A 26,697-nucleotide genomic window follows, 5' to 3' on the forward strand; every position below is an offset into this window, starting at 1 on the left:
TAGATTTTAACCCCTGGCGTACCGGGACTTTTTACGGCGTACCGGGGAGTACCGGGAGTCTGGACATACTCTGTCCTGTTCTCATTCTCTCTGACCGATTTGTGATAGTGATGCCTCTTTCACCCTGAGCGCCACGGTTCTGTTGCCCTGTTCTCCGCTGCTCCTCTGTCTCTCACTGAGGGGCGGGGCTGCCGCGCTGTGCGCTCTCTCATCCATGACTCTCTCACATGCACGTACGGAGCGCACGCCGCTGCCTCGTCATAGTATAACTCCATGTGTCCAGACGAGATGTGAATGTGGAGCGACTAAAACCTTCGTGAGTTACAGTGTAAAGCCATTTACATGACTTTCCAGTGGTAGCCTACCAATAAGTAGCCTTCCACTTACTGTATTCAACATGCTTAAATGTGAGTCATATTTCCCAAAATGCTTAACACTACTCGTTAACAAGAGCAGAGTAAAATGAAAGCTCTTACTGAGAAACACTGTGAAACTGTTGCTGTCAGCTTGTTAGAACAATGACAGCTGTCTGTGGAGGCTGTTTATTTGGCCACAAATCACAAAAACTTCTTGATTTTAGTGAAAATTTTAATTTGGCAATAATTTAGGACAGCAATTAGGGAAGGATAGAGATACTTTATGAAGTGGGTAAACTTAAAATAACAAATACTGATTCATTTGTCGTCATACATTATTCACAGATGGATTTTAACAAGAAAATACTTTTTAAAAATCTTTCTGGAAAGTTCAATTGAACGTTTTTCTTTTTTTAATCAACATCATATTTGAATGTAAAGTAGCCTGTCACTTAATGATGTGCTGGTATCGACCGCCCACCGCCTAATTTACCAGCCAACAGCTGAAAAGGGGAGTACCGGCACTTATTTTTTCCCACTTAAAGCACTGATTTGAGGGCATCCTCCCCAGAATTTTGTGCGCGCTATGCGCGCAATAGCACATTCGCATTCACTGTGCCCCCTCCAATTTTTGGGTTGCATGACGCCCCTGGTTAACTTATTCCAGTCATGAATCATAAATATTTTTGTTTGAATTAATTTATGCGTCATTTGTCAGACATCCATCCCCACTTCCACCAAATCCCCGCTGCCGCTGGTAAAATCTCACTCTGAACTCACTTCAAAACTTGAGAGCCCTGTAAGTATACAGGATTTAATGATTAATAATTTCATTTATAAGTTTATATAGTGGTTAAAAATGTTAAAAGCATATTGGTATTCATGTTTTTTATGTGATTCAGTATATGTTGGTAAAAGGTATACTTCCCCTTTAAGAACGCATAGGTGTGTGGGTTTTTCCTGTTGATCTGAGAGCAGGCAGTCAGAGCTTGATAGCTGGAGAAGCAAACGGTTTTCTTACCTGCTTTTTAGTAATTAGTTGCTAAAAGTGTGTTAGCCAGCCACTTTGTTTTGTAATCCTGTGGAATAAACCTGGAGATTTTTTATAATTTTTCTTCACAACAAAAAACGTTTCCAGAGTGGATTTTGTTGACCTGCACAGCTGGGCTAGCTACAGACACTGCCTGTGGAAAGCAACTTCTTGCTAGCAATAGACTGTTGAGTAAGCCACTGCAAGATCTCAAGCTAACATTATTTAAACCTCTACAGTAACATTTTGGACAAAATGCAAGTTGATGCAAAGGGCTCAGTTGTTGGTCAGAGATATGACTGTCACATGTTGATGAACCTAAATCTATAGCTCCGTGGAATATAACTTACCACCATCTAGTGGACAGACCATAGAACTACACCTCTTGTTTGATTTCCATCACTGGTTGGATTTCTTAAACAGGTTAGATGGGTTTTGAGGTCGCTCTGACGTTTTTTTTTAGGTGTGACTCTGAAGTTATGTTGTGAGTCCTAATCAGATTGAATGCTCACATACAGCAGGACTAATGAAGAAGACGGAGCAGCTTTTTCTCTCAAATGTTTCGTCTACACATGAAGGTGAAAATTGTGTGAAAGTCGACCTGAAGAGAGTTCAGCAGGTGAGAATCTTCAAATGTCTGATGAATAGAATAAATGTGTTCACATATTGTTGTATCAGTGTTTGACTGGACATGATAAACGTTTTTGATGCTTAATGGGTGTTTCAGATTGAGTTATTATTATGAATGCCTGTTAAGAGTTAAATGACAATTATTTAGGAACTATTCCCATCTGTGTTAGTGTTTAATAGAAAGCAACAGAGGCCTGATTGTACTTACCTGAGACAACAAAATCAGAAACTAGAAAATTTCCTCTGGGAAATTTTGAGAGGGCCACAGAAGCTACAGCTTATTTTGACATCTCTGTCAACATGGGAATCAAACCCACGATCAAGGTCAAGACAGAGCTGATCAGACAGACACACAGTTTGACAGTGACTTGAACTAAACCTGATGAAGGTGCCTGAAGCAATGGTATAAAAGTTCAAAAAAAAAAAGAAAAGAAAAAAAAAGCAGCCCATAATAAGCACAGAGCTTTGAGAGAGAAGTCAATTAAGTACAACAGGGAGGAACAGGAGGAATGAAGTCTGACCTGAGAACTGTATGAAACCTGTTTGTGTAAATGTGGCTCAATCTGATCTGAGAACAGTTTCCAGAGCTGGTTCTAGAGTGTGTGTGTGTGTGTGTGTGTGTGTGTGTGTGTGTGTGTGTGTGTGTGTGTGTGTGTGTGTGTGTGTGTGTCTGTGTGTGTGTGTGTGTGTGTGTGTGTGTGACTGTAATCACATGAAGCTGGCTCTAGAGTCTGTGTGTGTGTGTGTGTGTGTGTGTGTGTGTGACTGTAATCACATGAAGCTGGCTCTAGAGTCTGTGTGTGTGTGTGACTGACTTGTCACATAGTTAGTTAGTAGCTGCATCCTGTGTCAGTCTGATTTAGCTGTGTCTGTGTTTATAAACATTTAAACGAGCGCCAGGTGGATTGTTTATGAAGTTAACGAGCTCTGGCCTGAGGATCAAAGAGGTTACCACGGCGATAGGGGCCCCCGCAGGCTGAGACAGACAGAAACGTGGAGAAAAAGAGCCATTTTCTGCCTCTGCACCGGTCTCACATTTAGGCTTAGGGTGAGAAAACGGTAACTCCTATCAGAACAAAACACAGATCAACGTTGCTCTAAGGACTTAATGAAAATTTCGGTACGATTTGGTGTTTCTACAGTAAATATTTTGGCGACGCTGGCAGTTTTAAAACATCAGGCCGTTCTGCTTCTCTCAGAAAATATTTGTATTGGACTCAATGAGGAGCAGAGACAGACGTGGCCGCACTCAGAGGCTGATTCTGTAAGTTCTGTAAGTCTCTCTGATATTTTGAGCACATGATATGAGAGATAACAAGTTTGTCTTACAAATTCTGAAATTATGTGTGTAGAGTGTAAATTGTGGCCGTTTGGAGTTTGGAAAGAGAAAAAATCTGGAGTTTTTCTGGCATCTCTCCCACTCTAACCGATGACGTCACCCACTCTGACACGAACATTCCATGCAGTACACACCCATTATTTAAGCAATATACCACGACCCCCTTAGAGTGGTATAATGAGCATATACCACGGCCTGGAGTGATATATTGCTTTTATAAAACGGTTACGAATAAAGGCAATATAAAAGAGGGATACGCAATCAATTTCATGTAGTTTTATTCAACCAGAAATACATATTATCCAATAAAATAGCCTCACTGTGAAAAAATAGTCCCACCTCTCCAGACGTTAGCTCCAAGTAGCTCTGCAGCTCGTCTTTTCCTCCGCTTTTTTTCAAGTGAAAGTCACTGCTCAGTCCCCTCTACCATTGTTAACCCTCCCCGGAGGTGAAAGTTCACCGTAAACACGTGAATTCAACTACTTTAGTCCATTTTTTAACATCGTAAAAACATCAGCTGTCTTTTGCTACGGACTGCAACAGTCCGTTGTCATGGATACATGACAACAACTTCCATTCATACCAGTCACTACGTGCCTGACGCGGAGTGATAGCCTATGCTGTGATAAGGTTTTAGAATAGTAGCCTTGGTATATGCTCAATATACCACGGTTAACAACCAATCAGATTGCGGGATTTCACCTTTCCGTTTTATAAAATCACATAATTTCTCCAAAAATGATCATGGTCATTGATCAGGGATTGATCAAAAACTATATGACCTATCAAAACGTGGAGTAATACGCCAATACACAAGACTTGTGTCTACTTGTGTCTACTGTTTACGTCGCGAAAAATTCCTAAACTGTTGAGAAAAGTAATAGCACACCGATCCCGATCAGGACTAGTAGCGAACCGAAATTTGTCCGGAAAATGAATAATAATAATAAGAAAAAATCCACACAATAACAGTAGTGCCCGGTGCGATGGCCCGTGGCCCTAATAAATGCAGAGAGTGACCGAACTGGTTGGACAGCTTTGGTCAAAATGGATCATATGATATTTGGACTCGATTGTCCTTAAAACACAGTCATCACTAGTACAGACTTGTCTTCACTGGAGTGTTGTTCCCTTCTTAGATTAATCTGTTCAAGAGCAAATATATTCAGTCAAAGGATGACGTGTTGTATGTGTTATTGTTTGTTATATTGTTATTGTTGTTGCTTGGAGAAATAATCAACAGCGGTTTGACTCAGGGAAGATCATTAATGAAATCTTTGAGGACATTTTTTCCCTCTTTTTAATTTTTGGTATTCTTAAACATTGTATTTAATCTGCTAAGCATACATCTTAGACTTTCTTTCTCCAGACTGAAAACGTTGTAAAATTATTCCTCTGAACTGAGGGTAAATGTATCACAGAAGCAGTATGGACTAACATCACTGACATCACTTCTATTGTAATAAATATTTCAGTCAAAATTGTGCATTCCTGTGACAATCCTGTGTTTTCCTTTGTTGTTCACTTTTCCAATTATTATGTCCTGTGAAGTGAATCCTTTTGTGATGAAGCCTGTTGTTGTGTTTGTGTGAAGGCGGGGGCTCTGCTATGAATCAGTGTGAGGACAGAGAGGAGGGAGCCCCTCCCTCTAAAACCACTCTGTGGGGGGAACATGAGAGCCAGACCAAAGCTCAGAGGTGAGATGAGGATCTCTCTTGGTGATACCAGGCAACATCAGTAAAAAAACAACTTGATTTATCATGTGGTTTGTTGGTTATTTAGGTCATTATTAGGTTCAGTATATCTCATTATTTGTTATTTTCCTTGTTACCAGCCACAAGAAGCAGGGAGAAGACTCTCCTGTCCCCAGCTGTTTGTGCATGCAGAGTGACCGCTCTAGGGTTTTACCCCATCATTTTAAAAGTGGACAACAGTCTGCTGTCCCCAGCTGTGTGTCCATGAAGAGTGACCGGTCTATGGTTAAGCTTGATGACATCACAGAGAGGTAAAACCTTACTATTATTCTCTATATAAAATATCTCAAATTTGCTTCATCATGTTCATGTTGTTCATAGAAAACATCTGTAAAAACTGAACTCAACTCAACCTTTATGTATAGAGCACTTAAAAAAACACAAAAAAAACAAAGTTGAGTGCTGTGTGCAATGAAGTGCCATAAATTACCATTATTAATTGCCATTATTAAAATACCATAAAATACACAACTGAAATGCAATAAAATACAAATGAGCTATAAATAAAGAAATTAAATACAAGTAAAGACAAAACTTTTAAGGAGGATTTAAATGCGCTATGGCAGGCTGTTCCAGAGCCGAGGAGCAGCCACAGTAAAAGCTTGGTCACCTTTGGTCTTCAGCTGAGTTGTTGGGACAACCTGTAGCAGCTGATTGGAAGATCTCGGTGCTCTGGCAGGTGCATGGATATGTAGGAGCTCAGTCAGGTACTGGGGGAACCAGCCCATTAAGAGCTTAAAAAACAAACAGTAAAATATTTTTTTAAAAAAGAAAAAAAAGTGTGCCAGTGAAGTGAGGCCAAGATGGTTAAGGGCGAAACACATTGCCAAGATGGTTAAGCTTATAAGCCTGATGAAGCCCACTGGGCGAAACACATCGCTTAACTTTGAGTAACTTTCGGATTCAATTTACTATCATGTGATTGTTTTATTTCATATTCTAAACATTTATCTGTTCTCCACAGAGTTCTCCAGGAGACCTCAGAGGTTCTCAGTGATCAGTCCACCAAACAGCATCACACAGACCTCGACTCCATATTTGTGGTGTGTAAATGTTCATCCACACACAGAACTGATGACTACAGCAGCCCCCAATAAATGTTCAGCCACACTTACAGTGTCATGCTGCTGTCATTAGACCATGTGTTTATATTGAAAGTCAAGTTTACACAGCATGCTATTGTTTTTCCAGCTGCTGGAGGAGAATATTGCCACTTTTGTGAAGAACGAGCTGAAGAGGATCCAAAAACTTCTGAGTCCAAATTGCCCAGAATTATTAGATAATCATGACAACGATGATGAGGTAGTGGATGGTGATGATGAAGATCAGAGGAGGAGCAGAGAGTCATTTCTGGAGATCACAGTGAACTTCCTGAGGAGAATGAAGCAGGAGGAGCTGGCTGACTGTCTGCAGAGCAGTAAGAGGATTTTTCTAAAGATTTAAGAAGAATGGAACATTTTCTAGTATCTGAAAAGATAGAGTGAAATAAACTCATCAAGAGTTATTTCAGTCAGTCATTTCTCCCCGTTAATAAACCAATTAATGTTGTATTTTATTTTGTTGGAAAGTCTGATTAGTCACCTTTATATGAGGTAAAACTTGTAAGGATCATGTATCCATGGAATGAGCAGCACCACTAAACATGTGGGTTAATGCCCCTAAAAAATGTACCAAAACCCCCGCAATATTCTCCTGTTGGTATTTAGGCTACTCGTTTTGAGCTTCCTGTGCTGCCAGGTGTGTGTCAGTCACAAGTGTATGACTGGCTTGCCATGACTCTAGACTTGCTTTGCCGAGGAGTTGGATTTTGTGATTTTACACTCTAAAAAGAAATGTTTAGACTCAACAAAAAAAAATCAACGCAACAGTTTCCATTAGCCTTTCTTAGGCTAGGTTCCTCCTCGTGCAGGCTCAGCTTCTTCAGTCGGGCGGCACGGTGGCACAGTGGTTAGCACTGTCACAGCAAGAAGGTCCTGGGTTCGAATCCCGGGCCGCCCAGGTCCTTTCTGTGTGGAGTTTGCATGTTCTCCCCGTGTCTGCGTGGGTTTCCTCCGGGTGCTCCGGTTTCCCCCACCACTAAAAACATGTCGGCTAGGTTAATCCTCCAGTCAGTGCCCCTGACCAAAGGCACTGGCTCATAATCTGGAGTTGGTCCCCGGGCGCTGCACCGCGGCTGCCCACTGCTCCTCAGGGATGGGTTAAATGCAGAGAAAGAATTTCACTGTACTAGCTGTATATGTGACTAATAAAGTACCTTTACCTTTAGTTATGACAACTTAATTTGAAATTACATTGAACCAACAAACAACATTACGTTGGGGGAATTAGCTTTACCTCTTCAGTCAAAGATTATTTTAATTACCTCTTACTTAATAATTCTAAGCCTGAAGGCAAGTTTTTAAATTGATAACTCAAAAAATTGAGTTGCTCCAACTAGTTTTACCATGTTATCTAGTTAATTACTATAACAATGTACACACCTTTTTAAGTAGCAAACATTTAAAAAATTAAGTTGCTCCAATTATATTTTTATTTTTACCATTTTGTGTTTTCATGTTTTTTTCATGTGGTAGCTTTTAAGAAAGACATTAGTTCAAACACTATCTTTGTGAAATTAACTTTTTTTTAAATTTCAAACTGCAGTTCAGTATATTCAAAAAACAACAACAAAACACCTCTTCTTGGGACTCATCACTTTTGCAATGGCTTTCAGTCCATTAAGATTCGGGGAACAACTTCTGATAAGGTTCCAAAGTATGTAGGGTATATAAGTTTCACGTAGTTGGTCTAGCTCAGGTTGAGAGCTATATGTCCATCAGCAAAGCACAGCGCCTTGGGGTATCCTTTTGTTCCCTCCACCACAGTGGCTGCTGTCCGTGGTCAGATGCAGGGGTAGACTGGTCACCAGTGATAGCAGTTTTCATCAAGACTGGCCTCAAACTCATCATTGTCCTAGTAAAGTAAATTAAAACATACGTTAGTGTTTAAGTTTGTAGTATGTGTATGGATTCAGTTAATCAGTTGAGCCACAAATCATAGTATGATAAATCATAATGGTAAGATCCATACCTCTTTAGCAGGTCTTCTTGCAGGGAGTAAGGTGCAGCATATGCTTTCAGCTTCTGTGGAAGACAAATATTCCATAGATATTAGTGCTAAAATTGCCATTCATGTCACAAACTCGTGTATTTTCAAATGTCAACTGTGCCTGGTAGATATTCCCCACAATGGCCATGGCACAACCTGCAATGGTTTAGCAACCCTGTCTTTGTAGAGGATTCAAATGTACACAGTTTCACAGCCCTCACAGAAATATCCCACAGTTTGGTCAAACAACAATTTGCCTATAGTGGAAAAATTCAGCCATCTATGTGAATGAACAAATTATATGAAATTAGATAACATTACATAGCTTAATATGGCCACATGGTGGCTGTGAGGAGTTTTCCACCTGGTAGCCACAAGTTTCTTTGCTGCTGTTAATCCAGCAAAGAAAATGCGCATCTGTGTACATTTCAAATGTAAATGGGAAATATCATTTAGCAAAAATATAGCTGGGGATGGCAAAATATTGATGGATAAAAGCAACGAAAGTTTGGAAGCGACCATACTCCAAAATTCTGAAACCTCAGAGCATTCCCATGTCATATGAAAAAAAGTACCAAGTGCATTTGATGTACACCGAGTGCATGGAGTATCTAATAGTTTCATAGCACATAGCCTTTGAGGAGTTAAGTAAGTTCTGTGTAGAAACTTTAAATGAATTAATTGATGATCTGGATTTCTGGAGGTAAGTAAAATATTTGACCAAATGGTATCCCAATCAAACTCTGAGTTTATGTTGGGAATGTCACTCCTCCATCGAGCATCCACTGTTAGTGGCAAATAGCTGGACTTTAAAAAGAAAGAGTAAAGTGAGGAAACCAATCCTCTGGCTCTGTTTACTTTGCAGATGAGCTCATGGATAGGGTGCATTGTAAGGGTAGTCTGCCACGGAACCCCGTAAGCTTTCATAGATGATCTCAATTGTAAATAGAAAAAAAAAGACGTGCCAGGTAAATTAAAAATTTCACAAAGTTTCTGAAAAGAGCACAATCCGTTTTCATCAAATACATCTCCCAGTGTATGAATACCTTTAGAACTCCACCCAGGGAAGCTAATAGGATGGCCGTCTATTAGGAGACCAACATTATTGAAAATGGGAGAAAACAGATTCCATTCCTTGTTGATTTTGCATATCTTTTCCATCGATCTCCATGTTATCATAAGGTGCGATATAATTGACCCAAACCGTGCCTTACATTGGTTAGTGGTTATATTAGAGAACAGAAGATCTTTTAGCTCTAAGGGGTGTACCAAACTCTCTTCTAATTCCCGTCACGAAACCCCTATGGTCGTGTCAAACCATTTTACTAAAGGGCGGAGAGTAAAAGCACAGTAATAGAGTTTAAAATTAGGGAGCGACAGCCCACCATCAGCCCTTGCTCGTTGCAATATCGAAAATTTTAAACGAGGACGTTTCCCGTGCCATACAAATTTGGAAACTGCAGAATTCAGTTTAGTCCAATATTGGGGCGGTGGGGGCAGCGGGAGCATGGAACTAATAAAGTTTACACGTGGAAGAATGTTCATCTTTATTATCGATACTCTAGCTTGAAGAGAGTTGGGCAACGAAGACCATCTATCCAGGTCGAGACATATTTTGTTCAGCGTGTTACCAAAGTTAGTTTCCACAATGGCCTGGATTGAAGAGAGGAGATCAATACCAAGGTATTTCAGTTGCTTAACAATAGGGATTATAGGTGGCAAAGTGGCAGATCTCATCGCTTCATTTAACGGCAAAAGAGCTGATTTCGTCCAATTTATTTTATATCCTGATATGTCACTAAATTGATTAAATATATGCAAAACATAAGGGATTGACTGGGGTGCCTCATTTATAAACAATAAAATATCATCAGCATATAAAGAAATGTGATGATCAGTACCATTAATAGAGATTGGAGAGATATACGGAGATTGACAGACTGTTTGAACCAACGGTTCAAGTGATAATGCAAACAATAGAGGACTCAAAGGACAGCCTTGTCTGGAGGACCTACAGATCTTAAACGGCGATGAACATATATTACCCGTCAACACCATTGCTGTCGGATTTGAGTACAGTACTTTAATATAATTAATGAATGCGGTGCCAAACCCCATCTTGTCCAGCACAGCCCACAAATAGGGCCACTCGAGGCGATCAAACGCTTTCATTGCGTCCAGCGATAGCAAGGCCGCAGGTGAACTTATGGAAGATGCCTTATCAATAATATGTAATAGCCTCCTAACATTATCAGAGGCCAGTCTTGTCCGAATGAAGCCTGTTTGATCACAATGTACTAACTTAATCATATAATTTTGTAAGCGTTGTGCAAGTATCTTAGCAAAAATTTTGAGGTCAGAATTAAGTAGAGAAATTGGTCTATAACTTGAACACTCTGTAGCGTCTTTGTCCTTTTTTAGTAGTAAAGAAATAATGGCTAAATTAACATCTCTTGAAAAGGTTCCTTTTTCAATAGCATATTTAAACATGTCGAGTAATACAGATCCTAAATCATCCCAAAATACAACATAAAATTCAGGGGGGATCCCATCAAGTCCTGGAGACCGGCCTTTTCGCATCTGAGTATTGTCTCTTTAATCTCCTCCAGAGAAATGGGGGCATCTAAATTACTTGTGTCTGATTCAGTCAGTTTAGGTAACTGAATCCGAGATAGAAACTCGCTGCATTTGGTTACACTATGAGTAATCTCAGTGGAGTAGAGGTCAGCGTAAAATGACCGAAATGTTGTATTGACCTCCTCTGGTTCTGTAAGTATAATCCCTTCTGTTGATTTAATACTAACAATATCTGTAAATTGTTCAGCATGATTAAGTCTAGAAGCCAGGAGATGGCTGGGCCTTGCGCTGTTATAATAGTAGTTTTGTCTAATACGCTTCATAAGAAACTCTGAATGTCGCTTAAGAATAGAGTTAATTTCTTTTTTGACCAATTCCTTCTGATGAAGAGCTCTTTTCCAGAACGCGATAAACGCCAAATTTTAAAAAAATGAGTTTGTCACGCCATTTTGCTGTGTACTGAGCCTATTCACTGCTCCATCAACATATCACGTCAAATCGCTATATTTCCCTGTTTAAAAGGCACCACAAGATGCAGTTCCCCTCCAAACTGCGATAAGCGCCAAATCTATTTTTAGCCAAAACGCGACATCTCCTCCCTCTCCTCAGAATTCTATGAGGGCTCCATGCAGTCCAACATGGCGGTGCTCTGAACCCAGGTTTGTTTTCAGTCATTCATTTTTTTTATTTTTTTTATTGATTTTATTTAATTCATGCGAAAAACTGCAGAACTTTACAAAAACATTTTAAAAAAGAAGCTACATACAAACAAACAAATAATTACAGAGTTATAAGAAAATATTTCAGGGCAGTGAGCAAAGACAGTTAGCTATCATTTGTAGCCACTATTGTATAACCTGACTGCAGTGTGCAGGGTAGAGTTTCTTAGCCTGCTGGTCTTGGCCATCGGTTCAGCCAGCTTGTGCTGGTTCCTCAGCGTCTTAGCTGTGCAGTTGCCTCGTGTTGGAGGTAGCAGGTCATGCAGAGGGTGTTTCTCGTCGTGCATGTCCCTGACCAACTTCACTGCAGCCTCCTCCCTCCTGGTCTGGAGTGGTGGTAGGGGTTGCGAGATGTTGCCAGCTCTCCTTCTGATGATTTTACAGGCACGTGTCTGAACCCGCTCTAGCTCTGCCTGTTGTTTTTTTGAGCAACCTACGAAGAGCACTGAGCTATATTCGAGACACGGCCTGATGAGAGTGGTGTAGATGGTAATGAGGTCGTCTGCAGGTAGACCATATCTCGCCATGACGGTGAGATAGTGCAGCCGCTTGGAGGCAGTTTTTACTGCCTTCTCAATGTGCACATCTCCAGTCAGCTTTTGGTCAAGGTGGTGTCCCAGATACTTTGTTGTTTCCACAACAGGTACCACCTGTCCCCCCAGCACCAGCGGAGGAGGTTGTGGAGGGTCCCGAGCAAAGCATATCCGTAGCTCAACCGATTTTTTCCCATTTAGCATCATGTTGTTCTTTGCTCCCATTCGTCCAGCCTTTGTGCTTCCAGGCGCATTGACGTGTCTGTCTTGATGTCGCATATGGGGACTGCTCTCGACAGCCCGATGTCATCCGCATATCCCACATCAAGGGTGTCCTCAAACACAGCATGCCGGGTGGCCATATAGAGGAGGAAGACATATGGGGAAACTACCCCCCCTTGTGGCACTCCAGATGTCACTTCAATCCAGGGGCTGTGGGCCCCATTTGCCACCACTCTTTGTCTCCTCCCTGTGATGTAACTGTGTATCCAGGCTGTCAGAGATGGGCACAGTTTTAAATCCAGTATGTTTTGCATCAGGGTCCCGTGGTCAATCTGGTCGAACGCCTTTGACATATCTGCCAACAGTACTCTCACCATTGTTGGTTTGGAGTCAGTTTCAGTGAGCCAGGTGTGCATTGCTCTAACTAAAGCTGTTGTGGTACTGTGCTTGGGCAGATATGCATACTGATTTTTACACACATCGAGCACTGTGGGCATAAGCTTTTTCAAAACAAACCGTTCTACTGTTTTCCCTACACAAGAAGTTAGAGAGATGGGACGCCAATCTGAGATTGAGCCGGGATCTTGGCCTTTGGGTATGGGACAGACATTTGACTCTTTCCATATGTCTGGAACACACCCTTGTTGGTAGGAACAGTTGGCCAGATGTGTGATGACCGGGGCCAGGTCCTCTGCCTGTTCTTTAAGCAGCCATGTTGGAATACCATCCGGCCCTCTTGCTTTCCGGGGGTCCAGGCGAGTTAGAGCTAGCTTCATCTCACCTATGCTGCAAATGACACTTTGTGTGGAAGGTCTAGGTAAAGGGAAAACACAGTTGTCTGTTGTTTTTGTCCATGATTTGGCAAAGAAGTTATTCAGAGCTTCTGCAGCTTTGTTTTCTTCTACACCCTGTATTTTTATTCTTGCATCAGATGATCTAGTTCGTCCTAGGCCATTATTTATAAAGTCCCACCACTCCTTGGGGTTCTTTTTCTTTAGATTTTGCATTTCATTTTTGTAGTATTTTGTTTTTGCCTTATGTATGAGTCTTTGGACAGAGTTTCTAATTTCTCTCCATTTTCCCACTTTCCCCCATTTATTATAGGCTTTTTGTCTTTTCTCTATAGCCTGCTTTATTTTCTCCGTCATCCATGGTTTGTCTGCAGTTGTTATTTTTTTCTGTCTCACAGGCATGCATATATCCATCGCTGTCTGGATATAGTTGTTAAAACTCGCTGCCTTGGCGTTGATGTCCTCAGCCTCGTAGACAGCAGACCAGTCAGTCATAGCGATGCATGTTGCAAGGGCCTCTTTTCTATCTTTCGTCACAAGCCGGCTCCTCTTGCGCGTCACCTGTTGTTTCTGCCCGGTTGTGTTTATTGGGCTCAGTACCAGACACTTGTGGTCGCTGGACCCCAGGGGGGCAAGGGTGGTTGGAGGGCTATAGAGTTTAGCCATGTTCGTGAAAATCAGGTCTAGGGTGGCCTGCCCTCGAGTCTGACATTTAACTATTTGCCGAAAATCAGGGTGGGAGGAGGTTAACATTTTTGTGGGTAATTTATTAAAATCTCCACATAAATATAGTCCCATATGGGGGGAAGATGCTTTGATTGCGTCTATGGTGTTTATTAAATACTTCAGGGTTCTGTCCTGGTATGGTTTTTTATTTGCCCAGGGGGGGTGATATAGATTCCCCACAAAGATAGGTGAAACACTGCTGGGGGTCCGACGTGGTTGTATTTGGACCCATACACACTCAGTGTCATCGCTCTCCAGGTCCTTTCTCCTTTTTGCCTGCAGTCTCTCATGGCAGTACACGGCCACGCCCCCTCCGCTTTTTCCATTCACCCAGTCTCTTCTAAAGAGTTGATAATCCTTAACTGACAACGACTCATCCGGTATGTTATCATGAGTCCACGTTTCAGTGACACATCCGATGTCAGCATCTAAGGTTTTCAGCAATACTTCGTATTCATCAGTCTTTTTTGTCAGTGATCTCGCATTACAGAGAGTTAACTTTGGCATCCGGGCTTGCTCCGGTTCAGTTTTTTCCAATCGTATTTCAGTCAGTACACTTGCCCGTTTCATCCTATATTTAGGCTTCGGTCTGTGTCCTTCTATAGTTGTTATTTTCTCCCATCTGTTCTTACCGGCTTTAGTTCCTCTTGCCCGACTTCTTTTGCAAATTATCCCGATGCTTTCCAGTGTTCGCTCCGTATTTCCACTCAGCTGGGCTGCGCATTTCCTTAGACTCATTAGGAAGTGTGGAGAGTATTTGCGATTATTTACTCCTTCCAGGTTTACCGATGGCCACACAAGATGCAAAAACAGTTCCTTGCACGCTGCCTTGAAAAAAGAGACGTTAAAAATACGACTAAAAGCTATAAAAATCATAAAAACGCTGAGGGCACACGCCGACAAGAAACACCTGCCTTGAAGCGCCACACCTGCTCCATCTCATTCTGTGTTAATTACTGTATCTGTTAATGTGGTGGACACTGTGCCGTTAAGTATACCCCCACAGCCCCCGCATACCGTAGCCCCCCCCCCACCCCCGCCTGTAACGCCGGGTGTCCTCCGAATCAACGATCGATTTTTTTTTTTTTTTAACAGCAAAGACGTATTTTTGTTTACAGCAACATGTGCTCACGTCATGATAACGTCTGTATTTTGACTATTAAAACGTCCATAGTTCTCTTTGTTTAACATCAAGAAACCATGGACAGACTAGGACATCATTACCGTGACGCCCCCACTCCCCCCTCACCCCCCGCCCGACGCACACACACACACACAGACACAGACACACAGACACACACTTAACTCGGTGATGTTCTCTTTTTTTGTTTGTTGGTTTTTCAAGACAGAAACCATCAGTTTTTGTTTTTTTAAATGTGGATTTATAGCGTTTTGAAAAAATGTTTTAATCAACAATATTGTTGTTTGATTATTTAATAATCATTGTTCAACATGTTCAAACTGATCCAACAATCATTTTAACAGGATAAATTGAATATTAACAAAATGGGTGGGTCTAGGTAAAAAATGTAATTTTCTGGAAAACTATTAAAATGGATTTATAGCGTTTTGGAAAAGAGCTCTTCAAATATATGAGAACACACATCTTAACAGTTGTAATGGACATTCTTAAGAGCAATTAGATGTTAAAATATTGATTCGTATTTCATTCATTAGGGGCCGGGCAGCATCAGCTGCCAGGACCCTATTGTTTTTCCCAGTGTTCTTCTTTCTTCTTCCTAGGAAGTCCTACTTCCCATGCATAATCAGTGAAAAAAACTTCACAGAAATGTCCGGCCCCATGCCAGATTTACTCAACTCCAAGGACATGAAAATGTTTGACTGTAAACATATACCATACAATTCTTGATAAATACATTTTCAATCTTCCTGAAAAAAATTGACAATATTTTGGAGTCTTGGTTGATGAAGTTTGGCAAATATCAGATTATTAGTGTGAATGCTGAATGTTGTTTGTGTCCGCCATTTTCTTCCAGCATTCACACTATTGTTTGTGTCAGCCATTTCCTTTATTATTATTAGTGTGAATCAATGAATAATCTCACATTCATAAAAGTCTCAACCTCTCAAGTATTGCTATAGTCCAGCAGTAAGGTGGCTGCTTCCCAACTGCAAGGTCACTGGTTCAAATCCCACCATGCCAACTTTGTTAGTGTACCAGCCTCTTTGAACTTAAACTACTACCACTTGGTCGGTCTCATTTTCTAGCATTTTGCTTGGCTTTCAGCCATCATTGAATAACATCAAATTGATCACAGTGAGTATGGTGTCAGCTTGGCAACACAAAGGATGTGGGTTCGTATCTCGCTTCAATAACCTTGTTGGTGCATTTTCCAACTGATCTGTCTCTTAACCTCTTTTTCTTTCTCTCAACCTCTTTTTCTTTCTCTCTTGGTTTATGTTAACATGTTTCTTGTAAAATGTTCACAAGACTTTCAGACTTTTACAATAAGTGTTTCAATTTAAACACTTTGAAAATCTTTACCAAACCAACATTTGCAACTCTCACCAAAATGTCGCCCCAATACTGCTAAAACTTTTGTCAACTTAAACTCATTACAAATTATGAAGTCCATCACTCTGTTTTTTTAAAAATCTGTAAAACTTATACTTATACTTGCTGGAGAGGATCTTCAGACTGTCCTCCACAAACGATCCACAAAGATTTTTGATTTATCAAAAGAATTGGGCCTACAGTGCATGAAAACGTTTGACTGTAAACAGTACTGTAAACATATACCATCCAATTCTTGCTAAAGACATTTTCAATCTGCTCTCATGGGAACAACTGCAGTCAATATAAGAGTGGCATTTTTCATCAGATTTTATCTTATGATGCCAAACACTTATTGTTAAAAACAAATCACCAACATTTCCATGCTGACTGAAATGCAGTTAATGTATTATCAGATTTTTGTTTAGATAACTGTATTTCTGACATTTTGACAACTGCTGCCTGGCTTGTGACTCCCTGAGTCTATTTGAGAAGTCACACACTAAGGGCCCTAGTTTCTTGGCGCAGCGCAGGTTGCGCAAGGTAACGCAGCTGGTCTAATGCAAGTTTCGACCAGCGCAGCCTAGCGCAAAGTCAGATTGGAAGATTGGCAGATCGCGCTGCGCTGAGATAGGTGTGGCGTCACAGATTCAGCTTGGTGCAGTGGAAGTTTTGTGCGAAAATGTCCCGCCGAGGTTGCGCTGAAAGCTCGCCACCTCCAACCAGGTCTACTCTCAGCGCAGGGCGAAGCGCAGCAGGTGCAGTGGAAGTTTGGCTGACTGACCTGCAGTGCACACACGTCACCAAGACCTCACAGGCAGATCTCCACAGTTCCAGGCACATTTCAATGCAATAAATATCCACAATAACCCCTATTTAATGCAACTAACGGAATCAACACGTGAATTTATATCTATATAGATTGTCCCGTCACATCTGACGTCAGATCAAAGCAGAGATCAAAGGCTGTGGCACGCGTAATGGAAACTCCACCTGAATTAACACAGCAGGGACGAACTGGCACTGAAAAGCAGCTGTGGATGTCCCAATAGCAGGACTGTGAGGGTGGATGACTGCATGTCGCTGCCGTGTTGAGATACCACTCTGCCCTTGTGATGATCGCTTTATTTATTTATTTACTTATTAATTCATTAGCGCGAGCGACCGCATCACGCAGCCGTAATGAAAAACAAAACACAAATCATCATCTCTCTTAGTCCACCACAACAGCCTCGGTATCAGATAGTCAGTATATAGCCTACTACAGTATACTCAGCATCTCTATCACAGAAAAAAAAGAGACGGACAGAGAGAGAGAGAGAGAGAGAGAGAGGAGGACAGAGAGAGAGAGAGAGAGAGCGCATCCTTTACGCTGATTTCATCCCCCATGGTGTTTGTTTATGTTGTGATTAGTGTAGCCTACACCTCTCATCTTGCTTACACAGGGTTTGAATAAATGTGAGTTTCTTTATTAGTTTATTAGTTGTTGTTTCTTACACTGAGCACCGGTTCTCAGTGTATCAGATCAATCCTGGTTAAGTATATTAGTAAACTCATTATTGGTCACTCTGAGCTCGGACCTCCGGACCAAAACAGCTGTTTCCTCCTGGGAGAGGTTCGGCCTCTGGCGTCGCTGTCTCCTCCGTCCATGTCCAAGTATAAAATGACAAACTTGCAGCGCGCATCGCCTGCCGCGCAGTTAAAGGTGAGGAGAGGAGCTCCTTTGATTGGTGAAGATCTGACTCGGCTGTGTCAAACCCACTCCACGCCTTTCTCTCCTCCTCCTGTCTCCCTCCCGCCCTGTCTCCTCCCTCTTCACCGTTTGCGCTGGTAGGAGGGACGAGGGGAGGGTTTACGCTGGCGTAAGTCTGACTGCATGACCCACCAAACTTGCGAAATGGACCTGGACACGCCTAGTTGACGTGGCGAAGCTGCGCTGAGGTTAGACTTCGCCCGGTCTACGAGACTAGGGCCCCAGGACTCACTTCCAGACAATTAGCTCAGTGAGTTAGGTGCTGGTTGTTGGTGCCAGAGGTTGCGGGTTCAAGCCCCAGCAAGGGTAATGATGATGACATATCCAAATGTTGTCAACTAGTAACACAAGACAATAGTCCTGATGGTGGCCTTACAGCATCTATCTAAATTTCTAAACTTTGAAAATAAATTCATAACAGATAAACCATTTGTGCTACGGCTTTGCAACTTTCACTTTCAAATTGCCCAATTTTGTCTATTTAAAAAAAAATTGCCCGGCCCCGACCATTGCTGTGCAGCAGCTATAATTATTAGCTATTATTTTTTTCTCTTTTTAGAAAGTCATTCTGCAGTTTGTTGTCGTGAACACAAATTGAACCTGAAGAAGAAGTTCCAGTGTGTGTTGGAGGGGATCTCTAAAGCAGGAAAGCCAACCCTTCTGAACCAGATCTACACAGAGCTCTACATCACAGAGGGAGGGGCTGGAGAGGTCAATGATGAACATGAGGTCACACAGATTGAAACAGCGTCCAGGAAACCAAACAGACCAGAAACAACCATCAGACAAGAAGACATCTTTAAAGTCCTACCAGGAAGAGACCGACCAATCAGAAGAGTGATGACAAAGGGAGTGGCTGGCATCGGGAAAACAGTCTTAACACAGAAGTTCACTCTGGACTGGGCTGAAGACAAAACCAACCAGGACATACACTTCACATTTCCCTTCACCTTCAGAGAGCTGAATGTGCTGAAAGAGAAAAAGTTCAGCTTGGTGGAACTTGTTCATCACTTCTTCTCTGAAACCAAAGCAGCAGGAATCTGCAGGTTTGATCAGTTCCAGGTGGTCTTCATCTTTGACGGTCTGGACGAGTGTCGACTTCATCTGGACTTCCACAACACTGAGATCCTGACTGATGTGACAGAGTCCACCTCAGTCAACGTGCTGCTGACCAACCTCATCAGGGGGAAATTGCTTCCCTCTGCTCGCCTTTGGATAACCACACGACCTGCAGCGGCCAATCAGATCCCTCCTTACTGTGTTGACATGGTGACAGAGGTCAGAGGGTTCACTGACCCACAGAAGGAGGAGTACTTCAGGAAGAGGTTCAGAGAGGAGGAGCAGGCCAGAAAGATCATCTTCCACATCAAGACATCACGAAGCCTCCACATCATGTGCCACATCCCAATCTTCTGCTGGATCACTGCTACAGTTCTGGAGGAGCTGTTGAAGACCAGAGAGGGAGGAGAGCTGCCCAAGACCCTGACTGAGATGTACATCCACTTCCTGGTGGTTCAGTCCAAGGTGAAGAAGGTCAAGTATGATGGAGGATCTGAGACAGATCCACACTGGAGTCCAGAGAGCAGGAAGATGATCAAGTCTCTAGGAAAACTGGCTTTTGAGCATCTGCAGAAAGGAAGCCTCATGTTCTATGAATCAGACCTGACAGAGTGTGGCATCGATATCAGAGCAGCCTCAGTGAACTCCGGAGTGTTGACACAGATCTTTAAAGAGGAGAGAGGCCTGTACCAGGACAAGGTGTTCTGCTTCGTCCATCTGAGTGTTCAGGAGTTTCTGGCTGCTCTTTATGTACATCTGACCTTCATCATATCTGGACTCAAATCTGGAATCAATCTGATGAAACAACCAACAAACTCCTGGTGGTCTGAAGTCTTAAGAGAAAACCCTGGATCAAAACCGTTCTACAAGAGGGCTGTGGACGAGGCTGTAGAGAGTCCAAATGGACACCTGGACTTGTTCCTCCGCTTCCTCCTGGGTCTTTCACTGCAGACCAATCAGACTCTCCTACGGGGTCTAACATCAAAAACAGGGAGTAGTTCACAAAACAAAACAAAAATCATCCAATACATCAGGAAAAAGATCAGTGAGAATCTGTCTGCAGAGAAAAGCATCAACCTGTTCCACTGTCTGAATGAACTGAATGATCATTCTCTAGTGGAGGAGATCCAAGAGTCTCTGAGATCAGGACGTCTCTCCACACGTAAACTGTCTCCTGCTCAGTGGTCAGCTCTGGTCTTCATCCTACTGTCATCAGAAAAAGATCTGGATGTGTTTGACCTGAAGAAATACTCTGGTTCAGAGGAGGCTCTGTTGAGGTTGCTGCCAGTGGTCAAAGCCTCCAACAAAGCTCTGTAAGTGCCAACACAGTATATCCATTTGGATTAACTTTTTCTCTTTGGTCAAGTTCAAAGTTACTGGTACTTTTTGTCTGGTTGTTCTCCTTTCAGGGTTAAGGATTGTAACCTCTCAGAGAAAAGCTGTGAAGCTCTGTCCTCAGTCCTCAGCTCCCAGTCCTCTAGTCTGAGACACCTGGACCTGAGTAACAACAACCTGCAGGTCTCAAGAGTGAAGCTGCTGTCTGCTGGACTGGAGAGTCCACACTGTAGACTGGAGACTCTCAGGTTAGTGTGTAGCTGTTGTGTATTTATGATACTAATCTCTTGTTTTCTTGAATATTGAATGTTTGTTTTGGGGTCTTTTTGCCTGCAATTCCTCTTCAGACTGAGCAGCTGTAACCTCTCAGAGAGAAGTTGTGGAGCTCTGTCCTCAGTCCTCAGCTCCCAGTCCTCTAGTCTGAGACACCTGGACCTGAATAACAACAACCTGCAGGACTCAGGAGTGAAGCTGTTGTCTGTTGGACTGAAAAGTCCACACTGTAGACTGGAGACTCTCAGGTAGGGTGACTTTAACAAGGCTTCTTATATTTATTATGATCTTGCATTGAATGATGTGTAATAATAAAGTGGGAAGGTTTGCAGAGTTGCAGACACCAATAGTTTAATATATTAGTTGAAGAACCACACAACTCACACAAATTTAATCTTTCTGTGTGTGTGTGTGTGTGTGTGTGTGTGTGTGTGTGTTTATTCAGGTTGTCATACTGTCAGGTCACAGAGGAAGGCTGTTCTTCTCTGGCCTCAGCTCTGAGCTCCAACCCTTCCCATCTGAGAGAGCTGGACCTGAGCTACAATCATCCAGGAGACTCAGGAGTGAAGATGCTGTCTGCTGGACTGGAGGACCCAGACTGGAGACTGGACACTCTCAGGTATGGACAGATGGACAGTTGGACAGACAACAGCTGCTGTCACGCTGTGTCTCTCTGACTAACTGATGAACTGAGTGAAGGTGGATGAAGTTCATCCTGACTTTGTTTTGTCTTCCAGGGTGGACCAGTGTGGACCTCAGAGACTGAGACCTGGTCCGAGGAACTGTGAGTGTGTTTAATTGTTTTTAAATATGATTAATGCGAACACAGCTGCACGTTTTACACTAGATTTCGACATTTTCCAGAGTGACGTACAAAGTCTAATTTCTCCAGAGTTTCATTCTGCTAACAGAATACCATTGTGTATAAAACTGAAAAAAAAAAAAATAATAAATCCATTCAAAGTAAGTAAGTTAAACAATGTATACAACATAATATGCTGTAATATAAACACATAAATAAAAATAAGAAAAATTATATGTAGCCTACAGAGCTGTAAATAAATATATGGTCTTCATGGTATTATGTTCTTGACTCATTTTGACAATTGAACAGACTATTGTGCATGTGATGTGATAGAATGAAATGAGGCTGACAAGTTTTGGAGAGAACAACCATTAGACTGAGAATCAACAATCAGTTTAGATCAACAAGATCTATTCACTATTCACAAATTGTGCTAACTGTACTTAATAATTTGCAAAGATGTACGAAGACATTTGCAATTTGATGAAATTAATGAGAAATTCAATTCTGTTGTGAACAATTGCCAAGTGGTTTGGACGTTTGTCCTTGTTGTTTTGAGAATGTAATTTCTGTTTCGAAAATAGAGCCAAACCAATGGAGGAAAACTGTAACAGTGGAGCCAACAGAACCATATATACAACAGGCTGTAATTGATGTCACAAAGATGTTGAAAAGATGATTAACGTGATCTCAGTTGGATTTATCCTCCAGTTCCTCCCTGAATGTCAGAACTGGGGCCAGATGTGAGACACATCTGTACAAATACCAGACACACTTGGTGTTGAACATATAAACTGGTGTTCATACAGAGTGTGGATGGTTTCTAAATCCATCTTTTCAGTCTCAACATTGATCTTTAAATCACCAATCAAACACATATTAATGAGATTAATGACTTTGGTATTGATCATTTTATTATTTTAATAACATAGGCATATTTTTTTTCTCCATTTTTCCTTTTTATTAGATTCTTTGTTGAAGTCTGTTTCCATGGCAATACAAACAAAATTAGTCATCACCATTCAAAACTTCAATTATGATGATTTATGATCCTTTCCAGCTGATGGATTCATTAAAGTCACTATAAAGTCACTATGGTTGTGATGCTACTCAGATGTTCAAAGACCAGGGCAACCGTAATGTCACGGCAATAAACAACTGTATCGTCAGCATAAAAATTTAAAGAGTAAAGTAAAATGTGTCCATTTCCATAGTTACTACTCACAGCTTTGTAATAGAGGGTATGCACGTGACGTCACGGTACTCGGAAGTCGCTGTGGAACGTCCACTGAGTGGCAAAAAGATGAGTGGCAGAGCCGCCAAAGTTTAAAAACGAGGCAAGTAACGAAGTGATTTTCTCCGAGCCCATACAAGTCTGACATGTCTAGCTTTACCAGCATGTAAAGCAGCATGACCTAACAGAGCTGCTAAACATCTTGAGGATACGTCTCACTTTGACTGAGTTACATTGAAGAACCTGTTCTCAATGACGGAACGTAAGTGGAGCGGTAATTTTTTTCAATCGATCAGCTGTGTTTACAGTTTCAGGTGTCATAGTTATAATGGTTAGACAGATAAATTAGTCTTCTAACACAGCGGTTCCCAACCTTTTTATCCCCGCCGGTCACCGGTGGGGGGGGTTGCATAGTGTATGTTCTCCTGTTTACATTACATGTACTGTACAAACAGGACTGTAGACGGTCACATAGTTTTCTCTTACGTTTACGTTTTTTGTTACTGTTGTAGCTGGAGCAGTGAGTTGGTTCAGCAAGAAACAGGCAACAGTTGCACTGTCAACAGCAGAAGCCGAGTATATTGCACTCAGCCAAGGGAGCTCAAGAAGGTACCTGGCTGAAGCGATTACTGACTGAACTTGGAATGAGTGATTCGCCTACAGTGATCCTGGAGGACAATCAAGGAGCCATCGCAATCACAAGTCAAAAAGTCAAATCCAGTCAATCATTCAAGAACTAAACACATAGACATTCACTACCATTACATTTGTGAATGTGTGCTGAATGGGCAAATACAAGTACAGTATTGTCCAACAGTTGATATGAAGGCAGATATCTTGACCACTGTGTGTTGACCACTGACAAGACAAAGGTTTGAGTAGGCTACCTTAGGAAGGAGATCGGGCTTTACCCTGTTTAAATCTGTGTAATATGCTTACTGTACTGTCTATTGTTATATGTTATGAAAACAGTATGCAAGGTAACAGGGAATAAGAGAAAAAAAAAAAATTAAAACAAAAACGTATGCGAGTTTGGAAGGATTCATATTTTTGACATTATTTGTGAGGTTGAGCATTGATCTTAGTTATGGAAATTGCTTAAAGCAGAACTATGCAGGATTTGGGCTGTAATTATTGTGGCTCAGAGACACTGTGATGGTTGAGTGACCTATTATGAGGTGAATGGGGTCTAGGCCAATGCACCCCCCCCCCCCCACTGGCTGAAAACCGCACTTGCAAGATCAGTCGTCCGTCTCGGTGTTACAAATCTCGTCAATGGATAGAACTATCGCGAGAAACCGCCTTACGGCAGTACGAGTTAAGAACGCAGATGACGTCATGCATGTCACGAATCGTGATTGGTTTGAGTTGGGAAAGTCGGAGGAAACCATGGAAACACGGAATGTTTGTAGCCTACTGTACTGATGAAGTTCGACTGGCTACATGGAGCTAATGCTAACACAGACACACACACACCATGGATCTTTTATAAGATAATGTAATACATCATGACACACACACACCTTCGCGTTTTGGAACCTTTATTCCTGTGTGTGTATGTCTGTGTCTTTGTGTCTGTGTGTGGCCGTGTTAGCGTTAGCTCCGTGTTAGCGTTAGCTCCGTGTTAGCAGGGCTTTGCAAACACCGCTCTCTACCTTCAGCAGCTTCCAATGTAAACACAAGCACGTGTAGGGGGTAGAGGAGGTGGTGGCGGCGAGTTTTTTTTTTTTTTACGACAGTGACATGTGCCTCCCAGAACTGTGGGGGAGCTCCGGGGAAGGAAAAAAAGAGAAACCAACGAAGGAGCGAGCTATTTCCGGTTGACTTGCATAGTTCTGCTTTAAGTGCTTAAATGCTAGTGAGTGTTGTAGAAAAAAGTAATTTGACACAGTGTTGAGATGTTATACTGCCCCCTACTGATGGCTTTTGTAAGTGTTTTTTCTGTTCTGAATAAAAAAACACGCGAGACAACAATAGCAACTCACCATAATATAGGATCACAATAATAATGTCAGTCATCTGGGGGTGATGGTCCGTCTGTCATCTCGCGTCCTGTCTACTCTGTCATCTCGTTTTGCTGCTGACGCTGCAGAAACATTACAAACATAATATGCTTGTAATGGAAGCAGATTTTCAGTGCTTTTGTGGTGATCTCAGGATATTCTGCTTAAATCCAGAACACAGGGAGATAAGTTTTCTGTAAAGTGATTAAGCGGCACATGTGGCTATTACACACTGTGGAGCTTGGAGCATGTGAATCACCTGTTGCAATGAACCCGTAATTTAAACAGGACTTGTGGTTTTTCTTTTAGAACAGCTTTCTTCTTGTTGGCAGGCGTCGGGTCTTCTGTCGTCTCATTATTGAGTTTTTCCCGGCCCATGTGTTTTTCACTCTTTTACGTTTGTGGACCTGCCTGTCAATTGCGCAGCGCTGGGAAGATGCACAAACGGAAGTGGCAACATTTCCAAAATAAAACGACCGGAAGTCTGAAATAGACGAAACGCGGAGGTTGGGGACCACTGCTCTAACACATCCTACAGTTTGACTTGTTAGAGTTTTTCAGAATAAAAGCAGCTCAGGTTTAAGTGTCGGGAGTCACTGTCAGGACGACAGTAAGTTCTTTGTGCTGCAGTGGAAGATGATGATCCAGTTTCATTAGTGACATTTTATTCACTCCATGTGGATCTCCATCAGCCTCTTCCTCAGGTCCACACCAGAATAGCAGAACATTGTTGATGTTTGAATTATTCTTTTTCATGAATTGTCAGTGAAGTTGTTGATAAATGAACAGATGATAAACTGCAGCTGTGTTGTGTCTTGTTCTCTCCATCAGACGCCTGTGAACTGGAAGTGGACATGAACTCAGTGAACAAACACCTCAAAGTGTCTGACAACAACAGGAAGGTGACAAATGTGACAGAGGATCAGTCATATCCTGATCATCCAGACAGATTTCACCTCTCGCCTCAGCTGCTGTGTTCAACTGGTCTGACTGGTCGCTGTTACTGGGAGGTCGAGTGGTGTGGATGGGTTTCTATATCAGTGAGTTACAGAGGAATCAGAAGGAAAGGACGGAGTGGAGACTGTTGGTTCGGAGGAAATGATCATTCCTGGAGTCTGAGGTGCTCTGATGTAGATGGTCTTTACTCTGTCTGTCACAACAACAGAGAAACACCAATCTCCTCCTCCTCTGTCTCTAACAGAGTAGCAGTGTATGTGGACTGTCCTGCTGGCACTCTGTCCTTCTACAGTGTCTCCTCTGACAGAATATTCCACCTCCACACCTTCAAAACCACCTTCACTGAACCTCTGTATCCTGGGTTCTGGATCAATTCTGGTTCCTCAGTGTCTCTGTAGGTCTCATGGTCTCTCCTGAGGACAGACAGACAGACAGATAGACGAAGAAGGATGTAGCGTCTCCTTTTTGGACCAAGGTTGATGTGAATCTGGACCTAAAGGGATAGTTCAATAATTTGGCAAATTCTCCTATTGCCATAATCCCTCTGCCTCTAATGCTACATGATTATCTCATAGTGTGGTGAATGTGCAGGTCACAACTTGTCCACCAGAGTGTTGTGGAGTTGTTGGATTATGCAGACCTGCCAACCTGTACGCATTTTGCATAGCAGGTACGAAATTTGACATCAAAATACGCTGGTACGCTCCGCCTCATTAAACTACTCAAAAAGCTGCAGACATCTGTGAGTGCTGTTAGAAATGTGCACGTGCAATACTCATGTCTGACAACACGATGCAGCAGTGTAGTGGTGCAGTTTCAACCAATCATCATAGAGTAGCGGAGAATAACGAGTCTGCCGAAACCACAATGTTGGCCTGCTCTCTCCTGTCCTCTGCCTCCCTCCACCTCTCTCCCCGTTCCCCGTGCCCCCACCCGCAGCAGCTGGCAGTTAAAACGGTAAACTGGTGTGTGTGTGCACGCGTGAGTGTAGGTGTGTGT

At 42.2% G+C, this 26,697-nt stretch overlaps 1 protein-coding gene across 1 annotated transcript; it reads left to right on the plus strand.

The window, feature by feature from the left end:
- Nucleotides 1-12,799: 12,799 nt before the first annotated feature.
- LOC146984032 (NLR family CARD domain-containing protein 3-like) lies at nucleotides 12,800-26,096 on the plus strand. The gene is made up of 6 exons (XM_085783004.1): nucleotides 12,800-12,842; nucleotides 18,592-20,404; nucleotides 20,774-20,947; nucleotides 21,145-21,318; nucleotides 21,437-21,483; nucleotides 25,573-26,096. Exons 1-6 carry the CDS (start codon nucleotides 12,800-12,802, stop codon nucleotides 26,094-26,096), a joined length of 2,775 nt encoding a protein of 924 aa, XP_085639130.1.
- The last annotated feature ends 601 nt before the right edge of the window (nucleotides 26,097-26,697 follow it).

Source organism: Trachurus japonicus, chromosome 7, assembly GCF_045865225.1.
Source record: "Trachurus japonicus isolate A0001 chromosome 7, Traja_1.0".
In the NCBI taxonomy this organism is placed as follows: Eukaryota; Metazoa; Chordata; class Actinopteri; order Carangiformes; family Carangidae; genus Trachurus; species Trachurus japonicus.